General features: G+C 43.9%; 1 protein-coding gene across 2 annotated transcripts in view; it reads right to left on the reverse strand.

The window, feature by feature from the left end:
* The window catches only part of pdcd4b (programmed cell death 4b), a 41,930-nt gene extending 37,961 nt beyond the window's left edge, over positions 1-3,969 (reverse strand). The window contains exon 1 of one of the 2 annotated variants that reach the window (XM_080205862.1): positions 3,818-3,969. In XM_080205862.1, the coding sequence (XP_080061988.1) occupies positions 3,818-3,860 (43 nt within the window). In that variant the 5' untranslated portion in view covers positions 3,861-3,969. Of the gene's footprint in view, positions 1-2,821; positions 2,956-3,817 lie in introns of those variants that run through there. The other variant, XM_080205861.1, reaches the window with a different exon arrangement.
* Positions 3,970-18,045: the final 14,076 nt, after the last annotated feature.

Below are 18,045 nucleotides of genomic sequence, written 5' to 3' on the forward strand. Positions count from 1 at the left end.
AAAATGGGATAATTCTGCATGCTAACACCACCACATAAACTTTGAGTTAATAAAAGGCTGCTAAAGGTTTGAAGCCAAATGAAGATAGCAAATCATCCCCATTTGGGAAATCTTCCAACACAACTTTCTAACCACAAGAATGGCTTAAATAGAAGCACATTTCGTTTGTTGCAGTAGCAGCCTGAACATGCCTCCAATTGCAACGCCAACCACAGATACATTTTGTAAGTTACTTGACAGGTTCATCCAGTGCAGGCATACAAACTTAAATGAAATCCCTAGTCATTATAGAGACCAGTCCACTAACAACCCTTTGAAGAGCTGTCAAAACAGCCATTTCCCTGGCTAAAGAATACAAGAAAGCAGTTAACTTAAGTGTTGCAACGCATTGAGATACTTGCGCAATTTAAATGGGATGAATCATGCACTCTGCTGAGAAAAGGCAGTGCTTCATTGACAGAAATTGGAAAGTTGAAGGGAAGGGGAGAGAGATATTAAACAAGGAGGAGACAACTGACTGCACTATAATATGCTTGGTTGACTTTTGGAGGCACCAATAGAAATCCACACCCTCTGGTGGATTTCCGGGTCCACAAGGAGACAAGAAAATGTTCAAGGCAAAAATAAAACTGAGTACTGAAAAGTGAATGACCGCATTGCTTCAGCCCATAAAAATTCTAATATTTATTTTAATCTTTTCTGATATTTTATGGCCTTTGAACAGTATATATTGCTAGGATCAACTAGCATGGAAATCATTAAAGCCAATAATATCTGACTGTATCTCTGAAGTTAATGAGAAACTGATCAAAGTTGTGATAATTGTTAATCTGGTGATATTGATCAGTTAATTTTAGGGGTCAATTTCAGCAGTCAGAAGCAAAATAAATCAGGAACAAAACTCTTCAATAGAGCCATGGATCTATCTTTACTGCATAGGTAAAGGCCAAACCTTTGGTAAAAAGAGAAATTTATGGAGAAATTTCAAATCATCTTCAAATGAGACAGCCTGCATTTATATAGAAACATAGAAAAGTAGGAAGGAGCAGGAGGAGGCTATATCTAACTGCTTCTTGAAAACATACAATGTTTTGGCCTCAATTACATTGTGATAGCGAATTCCATAGACTGACCACTCCGTGAACAAATTTTTCCTCATCTCTTCCCAAACAGTCTACCTACCTAAAAGAACCGCGTGCACCCCCCCCCAAACAGTCTACCTTGTATCCTCAGACTGGGACCCCTGGTTCTGGATAGCTTCACCATTGGGAACATCTTTCTTCCGTCTACTTTGTCTAGCTCTGTGAGAATCTTATAGTTTTTTGTAAGATCCCACCCCCCTGCACCCTCTTCATTCTTCCGAGCTCCTGCGAATACATTCCTAACCAACTCAATCTCTCCTCATACATCAGTCCTGTCATTTCAGGAATCATTCTGGTACACCTTCTCTGCACTTCCTCTGCAGCAAGAACATCCTTCCTCATAAGGAGACCAAAACTGCTCACAATATTCCAGGTGTCGCCTCACCAAGGCCCCATATGATTGCAGTAAAACATCCCTGTTCCTGCACTCAAAATCCTCTCGCTACGAAGGTTGTACCATTTGCCTTTTTTACTCCCTGCTGCAATTGCATGCTTCTCGTAGTGACTGGTGTATGAGGACACCCATTGCACACTCCCCTCTCCTAATTTATAGCCAGATAGATAGTTACCTGCCTTCCTGTTTTTGCTACCAAAGTGGATAACCTTGTTTATCTGAATTTTACTGAATCTGCCATTAATTTGTCCACCCACTCAACTTTTCCAAAGCATACTGGAGGATCTCTACATCTTTCTCAAAGCTCACCCTCTCACCTAACTTTGCATCATCTGCAAATTTGGAGATATCAGGCTTGGTTCCTTCATCCAAATGTTAATATATTATAAACAACTATAAGATTAAAAATGTCCCAAGGTGCTGCACAGAACCTTAAACAGACACAAATGGATAGACAAATGAGTCAACATTAGGAGCACAAAGAAAAAGTTTGTTTAAAGAACAGATAAGCTTTAAAGGATGGGATGAAGGCAGAGGGAGAAACATTTAGAAAGGAGAACCTAGGACTTGGAGGTGAAACAGCGAAAACCTCAGCTATCAAGGATAAATTCAAGAACACTGCAGTGAAGGGTTGTAAAGCTAGATTAGGTTAGAGAGATAGGGAAGGACAAGAACACAAAGAAATTTAAATAAGGGCGAGAATGTTAACCCCATTCTCGCAAGACTATGGGACAGTGTCATCAATGAATATGGTTTTGGAATGGGAGAAAGAGAGAAAATGGATGAATGGAACTTGGCACAAAGCATGGGAGTATTTGAGTCTGGAAGTGCCAAAATATGGATTTTTTGGGGGTAGGGAACAGAAGATTACAGTTTATGTTTCCAATGTTTAACTAGAGAAAACTGGCTTGAATGTCAGAGAAATAGCTAGCAATGCATAGAAAAGGTCAAGAGAATGACCACAAAACATTATGCTGTCACAGGACAAGAACAAAATTAACTTTAAAAGACCCACCACTGTCCCACATTTTAAAATGTTTACAAGATCCATCACTCACCCTACTACTGTGATAAGACTTTAACACTGTTAATGTCACACACATACCTGCTGGAAAATAAGAACTGCAGGTTCACAACACCACCGATGTGGTCTGGTGCACCCAATCCAAAATGGTACAACAACATGTATTTTAAACATTTTTCCAAGTAAGTTTTATTTAATGGTAGAATCTCAATTGTGTCACTTATAAAAGTGGCAGCCTGGTTAGGATAATCGTAGACTCACCCCTAACGTCAGGAACTGGAATTGAGGTAGAGCTGCATGATGGAAGTGAGTCCAGTTTACCTATTCCAGTGGGGTCGAGACCAAAGGCTACACACAGCATTATTCAATGAGAGAGCAACATTCTGGAAAATTCCTTCAGCCAATGACATACAATAAAGTCCTTTATTACCATCTGTAAAACAACGATTGCATTCACCCACCCATCAGGAACTAGACTTCAAAATAACAAGGGGGTAAAGTTCTTCGATACGCAGAGATGCGTGCAAAAAAACACAAGGTTGCTGTCACGCCCACAGGCGCCAAATAAACAAACTCCCAAGTTTCATGTAAAGATGCTGGATCGCCTGGGGTAGCGGAACAAAAGCTCATTTTAAATACTGAAAGAAAAGGCAACTTATAATAAACGAAAGCCAATTTAGAGGGGTACTTGTGTGGAAGGAAGTGAGTCATAGTTTAAAACCCATTATGGATCAAAACAGAAGTATATAGCACGTGCGACAGCGCAACCGACTGGAGTGCAAAAACAAACTAGTTTCCTCTGAAACAAAGTGATGAGTATATTTGCAAGTTTGCAAAACTCCGCAAGTTGTACTTTACACGGCGGGGAGCAGGGGGGAAGAGACAGAAAGGAGTGGGAAAATAAATCAAGTAAATACCAATGGCTCCACCAGAGCACGTGCTCATGCAAAGTCTCTCCCTGGAACTTTACACCAGTCATTGAAAGTCTCTTACCATTGGAAGAAATATAGTAAGGCACACAAAATAATAAATGCATGCACCCAAGAAGATTTCACCTTACAGCATGGATGCAATCAGGGTTTGATTACAGAGAAAATAACTTAAATATTCAAATCCAGGCTTGCACACCCTGAACATCTCTCTACATACATACATACGTATATATGTACATAGAATAGTCTATAGAAAGAGAGAATTGCTGCATGCAAAACTGTGAAATCCGTCCCCAGTGATCGTAAGCTCACACAGTCACAGTACCTGCAGGAGAGTTGCTGAATTTCGTCTCCGCCTCTGTGGCCATGTTGGGGGAGGCTGTGAGCCGGAGGGTCGGCCTTTGGGAGCTGCGGCTGAGAGCTGTCTCACCGGGGCGGCTGAGGGCTGTGTCTCCGGGGTGACTGAGGGCTGCCCCCTCGGCCCGCTTGGCTCTCCCCCTGCCCCCCGCCCGCCCCGCGCCTGCAGCGGCTCGAACTTAAACGAAAACAAATCCGTTGTTTCGTTTGAACCGAGCTCCTTTGGGGAGAGGAGAAAATGTAAAAAAAATAAAATCGGAGCGCCGGAGCCTTTTTGTTTCCCCTCCTCCTCCCCCCTTATGAGGTACAGATTATATATGGGTTTGTTTTTTGTTAATAATATTATTTAACAGCAGGGGAGGCCGGCTTGCTAACTGTCAGGGATTTTGATTTGAGGACACGGCGCTCCGCCTGAATCTCGACGCCTTCCAGTCGCTTCTGTTTGTTTTTCCTCGCCGCCGCCGCGCGTCACGTGGGTAGCAACAGCATTGTTGATTCGTCACCTCCGCCGCGCATCCGGCCAATCGCAGAAAGGCCCAGCCCCCAGCCCGCCCACAGCAGCGACCAATCAGCGCCCGCCAGTGTCCCGGAGCGCGGAGACATCTTTAGTTTCCCCTCCCGCCCGCCCCCTCCTTCCGGCCGGCCCCCCCCCCCCCCCCCACCGGCATTCCCTCGCCTCAGTGCTGCCACACTGGGCTGGATGACTTACACTGCAAGTCTACTCCACGATGCTTGTGTTGGGCTGGTTTGGGCATAGTGAGAAGTCTCACGCAACACCAGGTTACTGCACACCAAGGTGGCTGCTGGACATGTTTTTTTTCTTATTTTCAAAAATGTACTTTATTCATAAATATTCTGAAATAAACCATATTCTGAAATAAACCAGAAACGCGTTTCCAGTCATTACAAACAGTGCAAAAAAACATATTTACAATTCCCTCAACTTCAATCATTTACATTTGCTCAGTTCCAAGGCATAAAATACATTACAATTCAGTAACACCAGGTCACTCCACACCAAGGTGGCTGGCTGGACATCTTTTTCTTATTTTCAAAAATATACTTTATTCATAAACACTCTAAAATAAACCATTAGAGAAAAGGCATTTCCAGTCATGACAAACAGTGCAAAAAAAAGTCATATTTCCAATTCCCTCAACTTCAATCATTTACAGTGCTCAGTTCCAAGACATTACATACATTACAGTTCAGTTCTTCAACAAACGACATACATTCATCACATTTCACTGTGTGCTGTTGCACACAGTTACACAGTCCGAGGGTTTTTTACGATTGGTCTGCCTTGGTTGAAAGGCTTTAAATGGTGGCCTTTCCCCATTGTGGCCGGCTGGACATGTTGAGAAAGTTATAATTGCCGAACATAAGAACATAAGAAATAGGAGCAGGAGTAGGCCATCTAGCCCTTCGAGCCTGCCCCGCCATTCAATAAGATCATGGCTGATCTGTCGTGGACACTTCTTTAGTCCATGACATCTTTGTCAATCTTGTCTTAGCTCCGATCTATCCCTGACCTTCTATTCTGCCCAACCTCCTCCAACTATATAACCCATTACTTTTTCCCTCCTCTTTTGTTCCGAAGAAGTCATACGGACTGGAAATGTTCATTCTGTTTCTCTCTCCGCCGATGCTGCCGGACCTGCTGAGCTTATCCAGCATTTTCTGCTGTTACTGAGGCAATCATCGCAGTTGAGAAGTAATAATTGGGGATCTCGGGTTTTGTACAACAGGTGAGGGAAGGAAGGGAGCTACTTTATCACTGGTTTGGTCTCAGATCCAGTATTGATTTCAATTCTGGGCACTACAATTTGGGAAGATTGTCACAGCATTGGAGAGGACGCAGAGAAGACTTGTTAGAATGGTAGCTGGGATCAGTGGCTTCAGTTTTATGGCAAGACTAGAGATGCTGGAAATATTCTGGTAGTTTTTGTGGCGATAACACTTCATACAATTTCTGATTTTCTTTAAAATTTCTGTAACCTGCAATATTTTGTCATTGATTTAATGCAGAATTAGATCCCTGGCTAGGTTGTAAATCTTTGGTGGTTATATTGGTTCTTTTTCACAGGAAGGGTTCACCTGCACTTCAATGTCAAGTTGTTTTGAATTTAGGTCAGTTTTATATTGCAAACTCAGACCCACTAGGAATTTCTCTGTATTTATACTCTGTAAGATTCAACAACTAACAAAAACAAAAAAAAACATTCGCCCTATCAGTTTAATCTCAATTTGAATTTAAGTCCAATGAGAAAAGACCCTGCTAACTGAGAACACTTTCCAGATAAGAACATAAGAAATAGGAGCAGGAGTAGGCCATCTAGCCCTTCGAGCCTGCCCCGCCATTCAATAAGATCATGGCTGATCTGTCGTGGCTCAGTTCCACATTCCCGCCCTCTCCCCATAACCCTTAATCCCCTCTCTTATCAAAAACCCATCAACCCGCGTCTTAAAAATATTTAGCGAGGTAGCCTCCACCACTTCAACAGGCAGAGAATTCCAGAGATTCACCACCCTTTGAGTGAAGAAGTTCCTCCTCAACTCCGTTCTAAACCGCCCCCCCTTTATCTTGAGGCTGTGCCCCCTAGTCCTATTATCCTTTCTGAGTGGGAAGAGTCTCTCCACCTCTATGCTATCCATCCCATTCATCATCTTATATGTCTCAATGAGATCTCCCCTCATTCTTCTAAACTCTAACGAGTACAAGCCTAGTTTATTCAGCCTCTCCTCATAGCTCAACCCCCTCAACTCTGGCATCAGCCTCGTAAACCTCCTCTGCACTCCCTCCAAGGCCAAAATATCCTTCCGTAAGTACGGCGCCCAAAACTGCACACAGTACTCCAGCTGCGGCCTCACCAATGCCCTATACAGCCGCAGCAAGACCTCCCTACTTTTATATTCAATCCCCCTCGCTATGAAGGCCAGCATCCCATTCGCCTTCCTGACCACCTGCTGCATCTGCAGGCTGGGTTTTTGCGACTCATGCACAAGGACCCCGAGGTCCCTCTGCACCGTCACCTGCTGCAGTTTTTCACCACGTAAGTGATAATCCTTCCTACTATTATTCCTACCAAAGTGGACCACCTCACACTTGCCAACATTAAATTCCATTTGCCATTTCCTGGTCCATTCGCCCAGCCTATCTAGATCCTTCTGTAGACTCTCCACACCCTCCGCACAATTTGCCTTTCCTCCAATTTGGTGTCATCAGCAAATTTCGACACCCTACACTCGGTTCCCTCCTCCAGATCATCTATATAAATGGTAAATAGCTGAGGCCCCAGCACTGACCTCTGAGGCACTCCACTAGTCACCATCCGCCAATCCGAATAGCACCCATTGACCCCCACTCTCTGCCTCCTATTTGACAACCAATCCTCTATCCACGCTAACACCCTACCCCCAACTCCATGTCCCCTGACCTTCTGCAATAACCTCCTGTGAGGTACCTTGTCAAACGCCTTCTGAAAATCCAGAAAGACCACATCCACTGGCTCTCCTCTATCCACTGCCCTAGACACATCCTCATAGAACTCCAGTAAATTTGTCAGACCATTAAAAAAAGTTCTGATATAATATCAAATTATTGCTATGGACCAAGTGCTGGAAAATGGGATTAGAATAGATAGGTGCTTGATGGCTGATGCAGACACAATGGACTGAAGTGCCTCTTTCTGTGCTGTAAAGCTCTATGACTATGAATCCTGCCCTACAAATGGTGGAATTTGAACTCAAAAAATAAAATCTGGAATTAAGGATCTAATGATCACCATGAAACCGTTGTTGATTGTTGAAAAAACCCATCTGGTTCACTAATGTCCTTTAGGGAAAGAAATCTGTGGTCCTTATCTGATCTGGTTTACATGCGATTCTAGATCCACAGCAATATGATTGACTCTCAATTGCCCTCTGAAATGGCCTAGCAAGCTGTTCAGTTCAAGGGAACATAGGGACGGGCAATGAATGTTTGCCCAGCTACCAACACCCAAATCCCACAAATGAATAAAAAGCTCTAAAGAAGTACTGCCCAGATTCCAAGTTCTAGCAAGCAGCACTTGAAAATTTTAAGAATAGGCACCACCCAAAATTATATCCTTAACAGGATTGCTGGAGACACTCAAAAAAGGTTCAGAACTCACAATATTTCAATGAAAGCAAAATAGTGTTGATGCTGGAAAATGAAACAAGAACAGAAAGTGCTGGGAAAGCTCAGCAGGTCTGGCAGCGTTGAAGGAGAGAAAAAAATAAAGTTAACTCACAACATTATGTGGAATCCAAAAGGAGGCATGCTTCGCCTGGCTCCACTGAGGTCACTGCTGGCCCAACCCTGCACCTCAATCACTCCACCCCTTGTCTTAATTTCACCCTTTATCCCACCCTCACCCCTATTTCCCACCACACCTCAGATTTATATCTGGGTCTCAATAGGGGCTGAAGTTTGTAGTGATGCGCATCGCGTTGGGATAACTCATTGGTACTCACCATTCACTGGATTTATTCTGTAGGTGCCCCGAGTTAAATTATTTCCGTTCTCATGCCTTTCCTGCTCAGGCATTCTGCTGTTGACTGCTGCTGGGAGCATGCTTCGTTTGGGCCAAGCATGAAGGATTTAATTTCCCTATGTATCCATTATAACAAATAATATGAAGCTCATTCTTTCAAATTGGAAATACTTCCTGATGTGTTTTGGGTGAGACCTGTCCATCAGTCTGTATTATTGTTTCTCATTATGCTTTCTTTATGTAAAGTTCACTTAATGGCCTTAGAATCATAGAAGCATAGAATCCCTACAGTGCAGAAGGAGGCCATTTGGCCTATCGAGACTGTGCTGACAACAATCCCTACCTAGGCCCTATCCCCATAATCCCCACATTTACCCTGCTAATCCCACTGACACTAAGGGTCAATTTATCAGGGTCAATCAACCTGACCTGTACATCTTTGGAACACAAAGGGACAACTTAGCATGGCCAGTCAACTTAACCTGCATATCTTTGAACTGTGGGAGAAAACCAGAGCACCCAGAAGAAACTCACACAAGCATGAGGAGAATGCATGGACTCTGCACAGTCAGTGAACCAAGCTGAGAATCGAACCCCTGGAGCTGTGCGGCAATAGTGCTGACCACTGTGCCACTGTGTCACCCAATGGTGGTCCAATAGATTCCTTGCATCGTTATTTAACTTTATTGGGGATTGAAAGTAGAAGCTGTAAATATGAACATTTGAAACAAAGCTTAAATTACTAGAAATGCACAACAGGCACTTGCTAGTATTTTGGGAAGAGAAAAGATATTTAATAGATGAAGCTTTTTTTCCTGTCTCACGTGCATTTAGTTAAGTTAATAAGTATGCTTACTTCCACTGTTTCAATTATGATTTCTTTAGATAAGTAGAAAATCATGCTCCTGAATTTCCATCATACACTTCCAATCTGCCAGCAGAAAAACAGGTACTACCATCTATATTAAATCCTTGGAATGGTCTGCAGAGACCTTACATTCTTTCTGTCTTATGTGTCATGGCTCAGATACAACACTCACATAAGTGAGCTGGAAGGTCATTTGGTTTAAGTCCCAATTAATCTAGGCTGACAGGGTTAGGTGTATTGCCCATGCTAAATTCTCCCTCTGTGTCAGGGCAACTAGCTGGGGTAAATGCATGGGGGATTAGTGCCTGGGTAGGATTGTGGTCAGTGCAGACTCAATGGGCCGAATGGCCTCCTTTTGCACTGTAGGATTCTATGATACTTCCGTTCAGCACTAAAGGGGACTTTGACAAAGACATTAAACTGATGCCCTGTATGCCCTCTCAGATGGACCTAAAATATCCCATGGCAATATTCCAAAGTGAGAAGTTTTGCTCGGTGTCCTGGCCTCTTCCAGAACCGGCATCAAGGGCGACATGAGGTACAGTGGTTCGCACTGCTGTCTCACATCTCCAGGGAGCCGGGTTCAATTCCCAGCTTGGGTCACTATCTGTGTGGAATTTGGACATTCTGGGTGATAGAGTGGCACAGTGGTTAGCACTGCTGCCTCCCAGCGTGAGGGACCAGGTTTGATTCCTGGCTTGGGTCACTGTCCATATGGAGGCTGCACATTATCTGTATGTATTTGGGTAAACATATGGATGATATTGGAATAGTATAGGTTAGATGGGCTTTAGATTGGTTTCACAGGTCGGCACCACATCGAGAGCCTAAGGGCCTGTACTGCACTGTAATGTTCTATATTCTCCCTGTGTCTGCGTGGGTTTCCTCTGGGTTGTCCGGTTTCCTCCCACATTCCGAAAGATGTGCAGGTTAGGCTGATTGGCCATGCTAAATTGCTCCTTAGTGTCCTGGGATGCATTGGTTACAAGGATTAGGAGGGCAATTATGTTGGTTTACAGGGATAGGATCTGGGTGGGATTGCCGTTGATACAAGATCAATGTGCCGAATGGCCTCCTTCTGCACTGTAGGGATACATGAAATCACTAAATAGTTGATCTCCTTATTGCTATTTGTGGAGCCTTGCTGTGAACAAACTTGGCTGCCACACTTATTACATTATAACAATGACTAAACTTTCAAAAAAAGTGAACTGTAATGTGGCTTGGGACATCCTGATCCCATAGTGAGAGGTGCTATATAAATGTGAGCTCTTTGTTTCTTTGGTCTTCTGTAAATGTCACTGGAAGATGTGTGGGTTAAGTTGATTGACCATGCTAAATTAACCCTAGTGTCAGGGGGATTAGCAGGGTAAATATATGGGGTTGCGGAATAGGGTCTGGTTGGGATCCTTATCTGGTCAGGTCTACATGTGACTCCAGATCCACAGTGATGTGATTGACTCTTAACTACTGTCTGTAATGGCCTAGCAAGCCATTCAATTCATGGGCAATTAGTGATGGGCAATGAATGCTGACCCAGCCAGCGTCAACCACATCGCACGAATGATTTTTTAAAAAATAGATGACCATTGGTACCATTAGGGAGTTTCCTAACAGACATTAAGGGCTGCATTGTATCTGCCCAATGGGATAACATGCTGTTGAGTTAATTTCCTGTTTGCCTACAATAGAATGAGATCCAGCTGATTTTAATACCAAGGCCCAATTTAAATCCCATCGATTTTATTTTTATTAATTAAAAAGTGTCAAAATCACTTTGAAGATTTTTCGACATCCTGTTTTGAAACCTAAGCTGAAATATTGGCATATAGGCATCTCATAAATTCCTCACAAATTACTTCATTGCCTATTGTTATTTCACAACTCAGTATTGTACCAGGATCCTGCATGTCGGTTACGTAAATGAACAACCACACCAATAGAATACAGATCCTCCATAATTAACTCAACATTTCACAATAGGTTTTTTGTCACCTGTTTTCCAAACAGTACTTGTTCGGGAATTATAATCAAACATGTTCAGACAAGTTTTGGTCTTGTTGCAGTCAGTCGGTGTCAATATAAACTGCGTAAGTCAGAAGGTAGTGGAATCCAAACTATTACTACCTTAACTCAAATACTGTAACGGAAATAATTGGAGAAAATATGACATTTTATTATTCATCAACAACGGCAGCAACTGTCCCTCTACTCAAGGTCTGTCGTATGTCTTCGTGCGACTAAACAGGCCAACTCGCAACCCACACGGGACAGGATGTCACATGAGGTAGGACCCAGAGTGCAGGATTTGCAACCTCTTCCTTCCTTCTCTGCTGCTGTTCTGCCTCATCATTAAGACATTCTGATTCAAAGCATGATGCAAACTGATAGCCAAGTTGTCTCCATTTTGAACAACTGGTGGTAAGCTCCTCTTATTCAAGCTACTGTACCTCAGGTCAAGCTTCAGAGTGTCCTTGAAGTGTTTTCTTTATCCTTCCCTGGAGCATTGGCCATTTGAGATGTGAGGTAACAGGACCTGGTGGGGGAGATCATTTTCAGTCATCCGGACAGCGTCCTGCCAATAAATTTGATATTGCAGGAGTTTTGCCTGTGGAGTTGACTTCAAAAAGGACACTACCATTTGTTGGACGGCCCTTCCATCAAACTCGGAGGACATGACAGAGGCATTGCCGATGGAATTTTTCTAGAAATTTCCTTTAGTATTATCACAAGATGGGCATTAAGAGATAAGAAACTAATAGGACATAAGAAATATGGAATACTTAAAATGGGCTTGTATAGTTGCCATATTCCATACAGCATTCAAGCAACATGCTTTAAAACAACCTAAATTGAAATATCAGCAAATGTTTTATAGTTTGTTTAGAAGCTCAAGGCATATGAACATTATTCATTTTGAAAATCATTCCTTCACTTCTAGACTGTGACAACATTTCAATTTCTTCCCAAACCACAAAACAAGAATCCAGAACACTTTTCATAAAGACAGAACCCCTTTAATTATCATATTCTCTAGAGCCATTGAGAACCCTGATTGGCCAGTGCACAACAACAACTTGTATTTATACGGCATCTTTAACATCCTCTACTCTACTCTGAGTTTGGTCATGGCAGTACAGTCCAGGAGGAACGTTATAGGTATGTCCTCAAAACATCCATTCAAAGAAGCCCCTAAATCGTCAGATACCCAGGCTTGCGACTGACCAAAATGGTGAAGAGTCATCAAGAAGGCACCAAATATGTCAAGAGACTTCATCGAGAATGTGTAGAGGTGAAATGAAAATGTCGGAGGGACAAACCTCCAAGCAGCCCAACTACCCAACACTTTAAGCACCACCTAGAGTCATAGAGTCAAGAGTTTACAGCATGGAAACAGGGCCTCGGTGCAACTTGTCCATGCCATCCAGTTTTTATCACTAAGCTAGTCCCAATTGCCTATATTTGGTCCATATCTGTCTATATCCATCTTACCCATATAACTGTCTAAATACTTTTAAAGTCAAAATTGTACTTGCCTCTACTACTGCCTACATGTGGCAGAGACTGCAGATTGTGCATTGGACTTATTGCAGATCTCATTAAACCAGATTGGAATCAAGTCATCCTCAAACCCAAAGAAAGACTGACTAAAAAGTAAGAATGTACTAAAGTGTTCCAATGGGTGTGTTGTCAAACAAAATTTGACAGCAAGCCACATAAGGAGCTACTAAGGCAGTTAATAAACAGCTTGTGGTTCAGCTTGTGGTTGCTCTTCACTACGGTTCCAAGCTTCAAGTTCTCCTGTAAGGGGTAATTTTCCAAATTCATGCTATTTTGCCAGCTGCATATATGGTAATGTGCGCATGCACTGTCTCTGATAATCTGACCTTTGGAGAAATTATTATGATTGAAATTTTGACCGATAAGTCCCGCAGGCTAGGCTTCCATTGAAAGCAAAGGGATGACCCCCTCACAACCAGTATTATGTGGAGGAAGTCATTTGCGAGGACAGAAAATCATTATTAAGCCAAAAGGTTAAATTATGAAGAGAGAAATTGTTGCCTCTGCCCAAATGTTTGGGTGGACATTTGAAACATTACGTAGGTGGATCCATTAGCAGCAACTTGTCCTGCAACTGGTTGCTTCACTTATGCAACTGGATGAATATACATTCTTGGAAGTTCTTAGCAGCCTGATAACAACTTGTCATCCGAACAAATGTTGGTCCTGAGTGATAAGGAATGAAATAAGGTTTCCTGATTGCTCGCTGTGAGTGTACTGCTGAATAACTGTACTTAGTCATGAAAGATGGAAGCAGTGCACTTTACTTTACATGTTGAAAGGTTAAAACACATTTGTGAGAGTGATTTGAATCTTTTAATGTACAACTTGCAACCTGATGTATTGCTTGAGTTTCTGGCTCCTTTCCCTGAATGAAAGAGAAAGTAAAGTATATTTAGAAGTCACAAGTTGGCTTACATTCACACTGCAATGAAGTTACTGTGAAAATCCCCTAGTCACCACAATCCAGTGCCTGTTCGGGTATACTGAGGGAGAATTTAGAATGGCCAATCCATCTAACCAGCACGTCTTTGGAGTGTAGAAAGAAACCGGAGCACCCGGCGGAAACCCACACAGACACTGGAGAACTTGCAAACTCCATACAGAAAGTGACTCAAGCCAAGAATTGAATCAGGGACCCTGGCGCTGTGAGGCAGCAGTGCTAACTATTGTGCCACCAGGTCTGGTAGATGGAGTACAATATTGGTAAATGTGAGGTCGTCTATTTTGGTAGGAATAACAGCAAAATGGACTATTACTGAAATGGTAAAAAATTGCAGCATGCTGCAGTGCAGAGGGACCTGGGTGTCCTTGTGCAGGAATTTTAAGGAGTTGATTTGCAGGTGCAGCTGGTAATTAAGAAGGAAAATGGAATTTTGTCCTTTATTGATAAAGAGATGGAGTTTAAAAACAGCGAGATTATGTTGCAGCTGTATAAGGTGCTGATGAAGGCACACCTGGAGTACTGTGTACAGTACAGTTTTACTCTCCTTACTTGAGGAAGGATATACAGGCACTGGAGAGGGTGCAGAGGAGATTCACTACGTTGACTCCGGAGTTGAGAGGGTTGGCTGATGAGGACAGACTGCGTAGACTGGGGCTATACTCATTGGAATTCACAAAAATGAGGGGAGCTTTTATAGAAACGCATAAGATTGTGAAGGGAATAGATAAGATAGAAGCAGGGAAGTTGTTTCCACTGGCGGGTGAAACTAGAACTAGGGGGCATAGCCTCAAAATAAGGGGAAGCAGATTTAGGATTGAGTTGAGGAGGAACTTCTTCACATAAAGAGTTGTGAATCTGTGGAATTCCCTGCCCCAGTGAAGAAGTTGAGGCTACCTCATTGAATGTTTTTAAGGCAAGGATAGATAAATTTTTGAACAATAAGGGAATTATGGGTTATAATGAGCAGGCGGGTAAGTGGAGCTGAATCCACAAAAAGATCAGCATGATCTTACTGAATAGAGGAGCAGGTGCAAGGGGCCAGATGGCCAACTCCTGCTCCGAGTTCTTATGTGCCGCCGTGGTGCTGATTGCTTTTTGGAGACATACCTATTCACCATGGAGGCTGTTAAAAGCATCAAGCAGGACCACCAAGGAAAGCAGAGGAATGCGACAGTGAAGCTCATATCTGCACCCTCTCAAAATTGAACAGCAATTAGAAAGTTGAAAGAACAAAGAACAAAGAACAACCCAGCACGGGAAACAGGCCCTTCGGCCCAACGAGCCCGCGCCGCCGCATCACCCTACACCTATTCTACCCTGCATGTCTACGAATGGGACCCTACTCAGTCAGATTCAGGGAAGAAATAGTGTCAATTTGGTAAAAACCGATTAGCCTAAGAGCACATCTTTGGGGTGTGGGAGGAAACCGGAGCGCCCGGAGGAAACCCACGCATCCACAGGGAGAATGCGCAAACTCCCACAGACACAGGCCCAAATCCATGTGTCTGCACAGCCAGCAGTGCTAGTCACTGAGCTGTTGCGGCGCCCGTCTACCGGTCCAGGATCAAGCACACACACCGACATGAAGTACTAGGCCACTCCTGGACTTCCAAGAGCAGCCCACGCACGACCCGCCGTGTGCATGCCCCTCGCTTGACACGAGGTGGACCTCCACCTGTGGAATAAAGACAAAAAATATTAATCATACAGCCTGCCCTTCCGGTGTCTCCCGAGGTTTAACCCTATTTAATAGCCCCTACCATATCCCTCCATTCTCGTTTCACTCATGTGCCTATCTAACTGCATCTTAAACGAGTCCAACATTCCTGCCTCCACCACCCTACTCGGTAGCGCATTCCAGACCCCCACAACTCTCTGCGTATAGAACCTTCTTCTCACCTCCAAATTATACCTCCCCCTCCTCACCCTTAAATGATGACCTCTCGTGTTCGTACCCAGTCTAGGGAGCAGTCTCTCACTATTAACTCTATCTATTCCCTTCAGTATCTTATATACTTCTATCATGTCCCCTCTCAATCTCCGTCTTTCCAAGGAGAATAGCCCCAGTTTCTTCAATCTCTCCTCGTAACCCAGTCCCCCCACGCCAGGCAACATCCTGGTAAACCTCCTCTGCACCCTTTCCAGAGACTCCACGTCCTTCCGGTAGTAAGGTGACCAGAACTGGACGCAGTACTCCAAATGCGGTCTAACCAACGTTCTGTACAACTGAAGCATTAGACGGCAGCTTTTATACTCTATGCCCCTTCCTATAAAGGCTAACATCCCATAAGCCTTCCTAACAACGTTCTCCACTTGTGACGCAACCTTCATGGATTTGTGAACCTGCACTCCCAGGTCCCTCTGTATGTCTATACTCCTAATCGGCCTACCTTTTATCACATAGCTCCTCTCTGCATTATTCCGTCCAAAATGCATCACCTCGCATTTGTCAGGATTAAATGCCATCTGCCACCTATCTGTCCACTGCACCAACCTATCTATATCCTGTTGTATCACCTGACAATCCAGTTCCGTACCCGCCAACCCTGCCATCTTGGTGTCATCAGCAAACTTGCTGATCACACCACCTACGCCCTCTTCCAAGTCATTTATGTAGACTACAAAGAGGAGAGGTCCCAGTACTGAGCCCTGCGGCACACCACTGGTCACTGGCCTCCAGCCCGACAAGGTCCCCTCCACAACTACCCTCTGTCTCCTATTTCCCAGCCAGTTCTCAATCCACCTAGCTACCTGACCTCGTATCCCATGCGCTTTAACCTTTTCTACCAGCCTACCGTGAGGGACTTTGTCAAACGCCTTACTGAAATCCATATAGATGACATCAACGGCTCTCCCATCGTCGACCGTTTTTGTCACCTCCTCAAAGAATTCCACCAGATTCGTAAGGCAAGACCTCCCTCTAACAAAGCCATGTTGCGTATCCCTAATCAGATCGCAACGCTCCAAATGCTCATACATCCTACCCCTAAGTATTTTTTCCATTAACTTCCCTACCACCGACGTCAAACTCACTGGCCTATAATTCCCAGGGTTATCCCTACTACCTTTTTTGAACAACGGGATCACATTTGCTACCCTCCAGTCTTCTGGGACCTCACCTGTGTCCAAAGAAGAGACAAAGATGTGCGCCAGAGGCCCAGCAATTTCATCTTTCGCCTCCCTAAGCAGCCTGGGATAAATACCATCAGGCCCCGGAGCTTTATCTGTCCTTACGCTACCTAAAAGCCCTAGCACTTCCTCTCTCGTAATAACTATATCCTGCAACTGAACCTCCGCTGCCTCCAAGAGACCGCACGATTCCGAACCCCTCTCCTTCGTGAATACCGACGCAAAGTATTCATTCAGGAGCTCCCCCATTCCCTCCGACTCAATACACAACTCTCCACTCTTGTCCCTAAGAGGACCAATTTTCCCTCTAACTACTCTCTTGCCTCTAATATAGGAATAAAGGAACGACTTGACTGGAGCACAGGTTCCTTCCACACTGTTCCCAATGTTACTTTCATCGTTTTGTAGAATCAGAGAAACTCTACAGTATAGAAAGAGGCCATTTGGCCCATTGAGACTGCACTGACCACAATCCCACCCAGGCCCTATCCCCATATCCCTACATATTTATCCACTGATCCCTCTAACCTACGTATCTCAGGATGCTAAGGGCAATTTTAGCATGGATAATCAACCTAACCCGCACATCATTGCTGGTGTTCTTTAGTGTCCTCTGCAATTACGCTCTCCAGAAAGGCCGGGAGTTAAAGAATCCTGAGACCAGGACTGAATCTGAAACTAAACTGCTGAGATATTCGAATCTGGATAGGAGGAAGACACAGGAGAACCACAAGGCACTGTTGGGAAGGCACTGCAAGGCAAAATCTTCAGAAAGACTTTGACTAATGTATGATAAACTTATCATTAGCTAACATCTATAAGCACCAGTATGTTCCACCTAATTTATGTGTACAACCTTCAGAACATTCCATTCATGATTAAAAGCAGAGGTTCCAGAGGATCCCAAGTCCACAAATATTTTTCTTTCCCCCTTTCATGTTTTCAATAGGAAAAATGAATTAAAATTGCAAGAATCACTGGCGTGCTGCTGTTCGCGCCAGTGGATCCTACAATCCTGCCAACGACATATCCCACCCCCACCATGGTTTCTGAGTGACGAGGGGTGTGTTCAACTGGAAACCATGCTAAAATGCCTCAAGTGTCAGGGGGACTCGCTTGGGTAAATGCATGGGGTTATGGGGATAGGACGTGGGTGGGATTGTGGCTGGTGCAGA

This window comes from Carcharhinus amblyrhynchos, chromosome 17 (genome assembly GCF_965287045.1).
Source record: "Carcharhinus amblyrhynchos chromosome 17, sCarAmb.v2.hapA, whole genome shotgun sequence".
Taxonomy (NCBI): domain Eukaryota; kingdom Metazoa; phylum Chordata; class Chondrichthyes; order Carcharhiniformes; family Carcharhinidae; genus Carcharhinus; species Carcharhinus amblyrhynchos.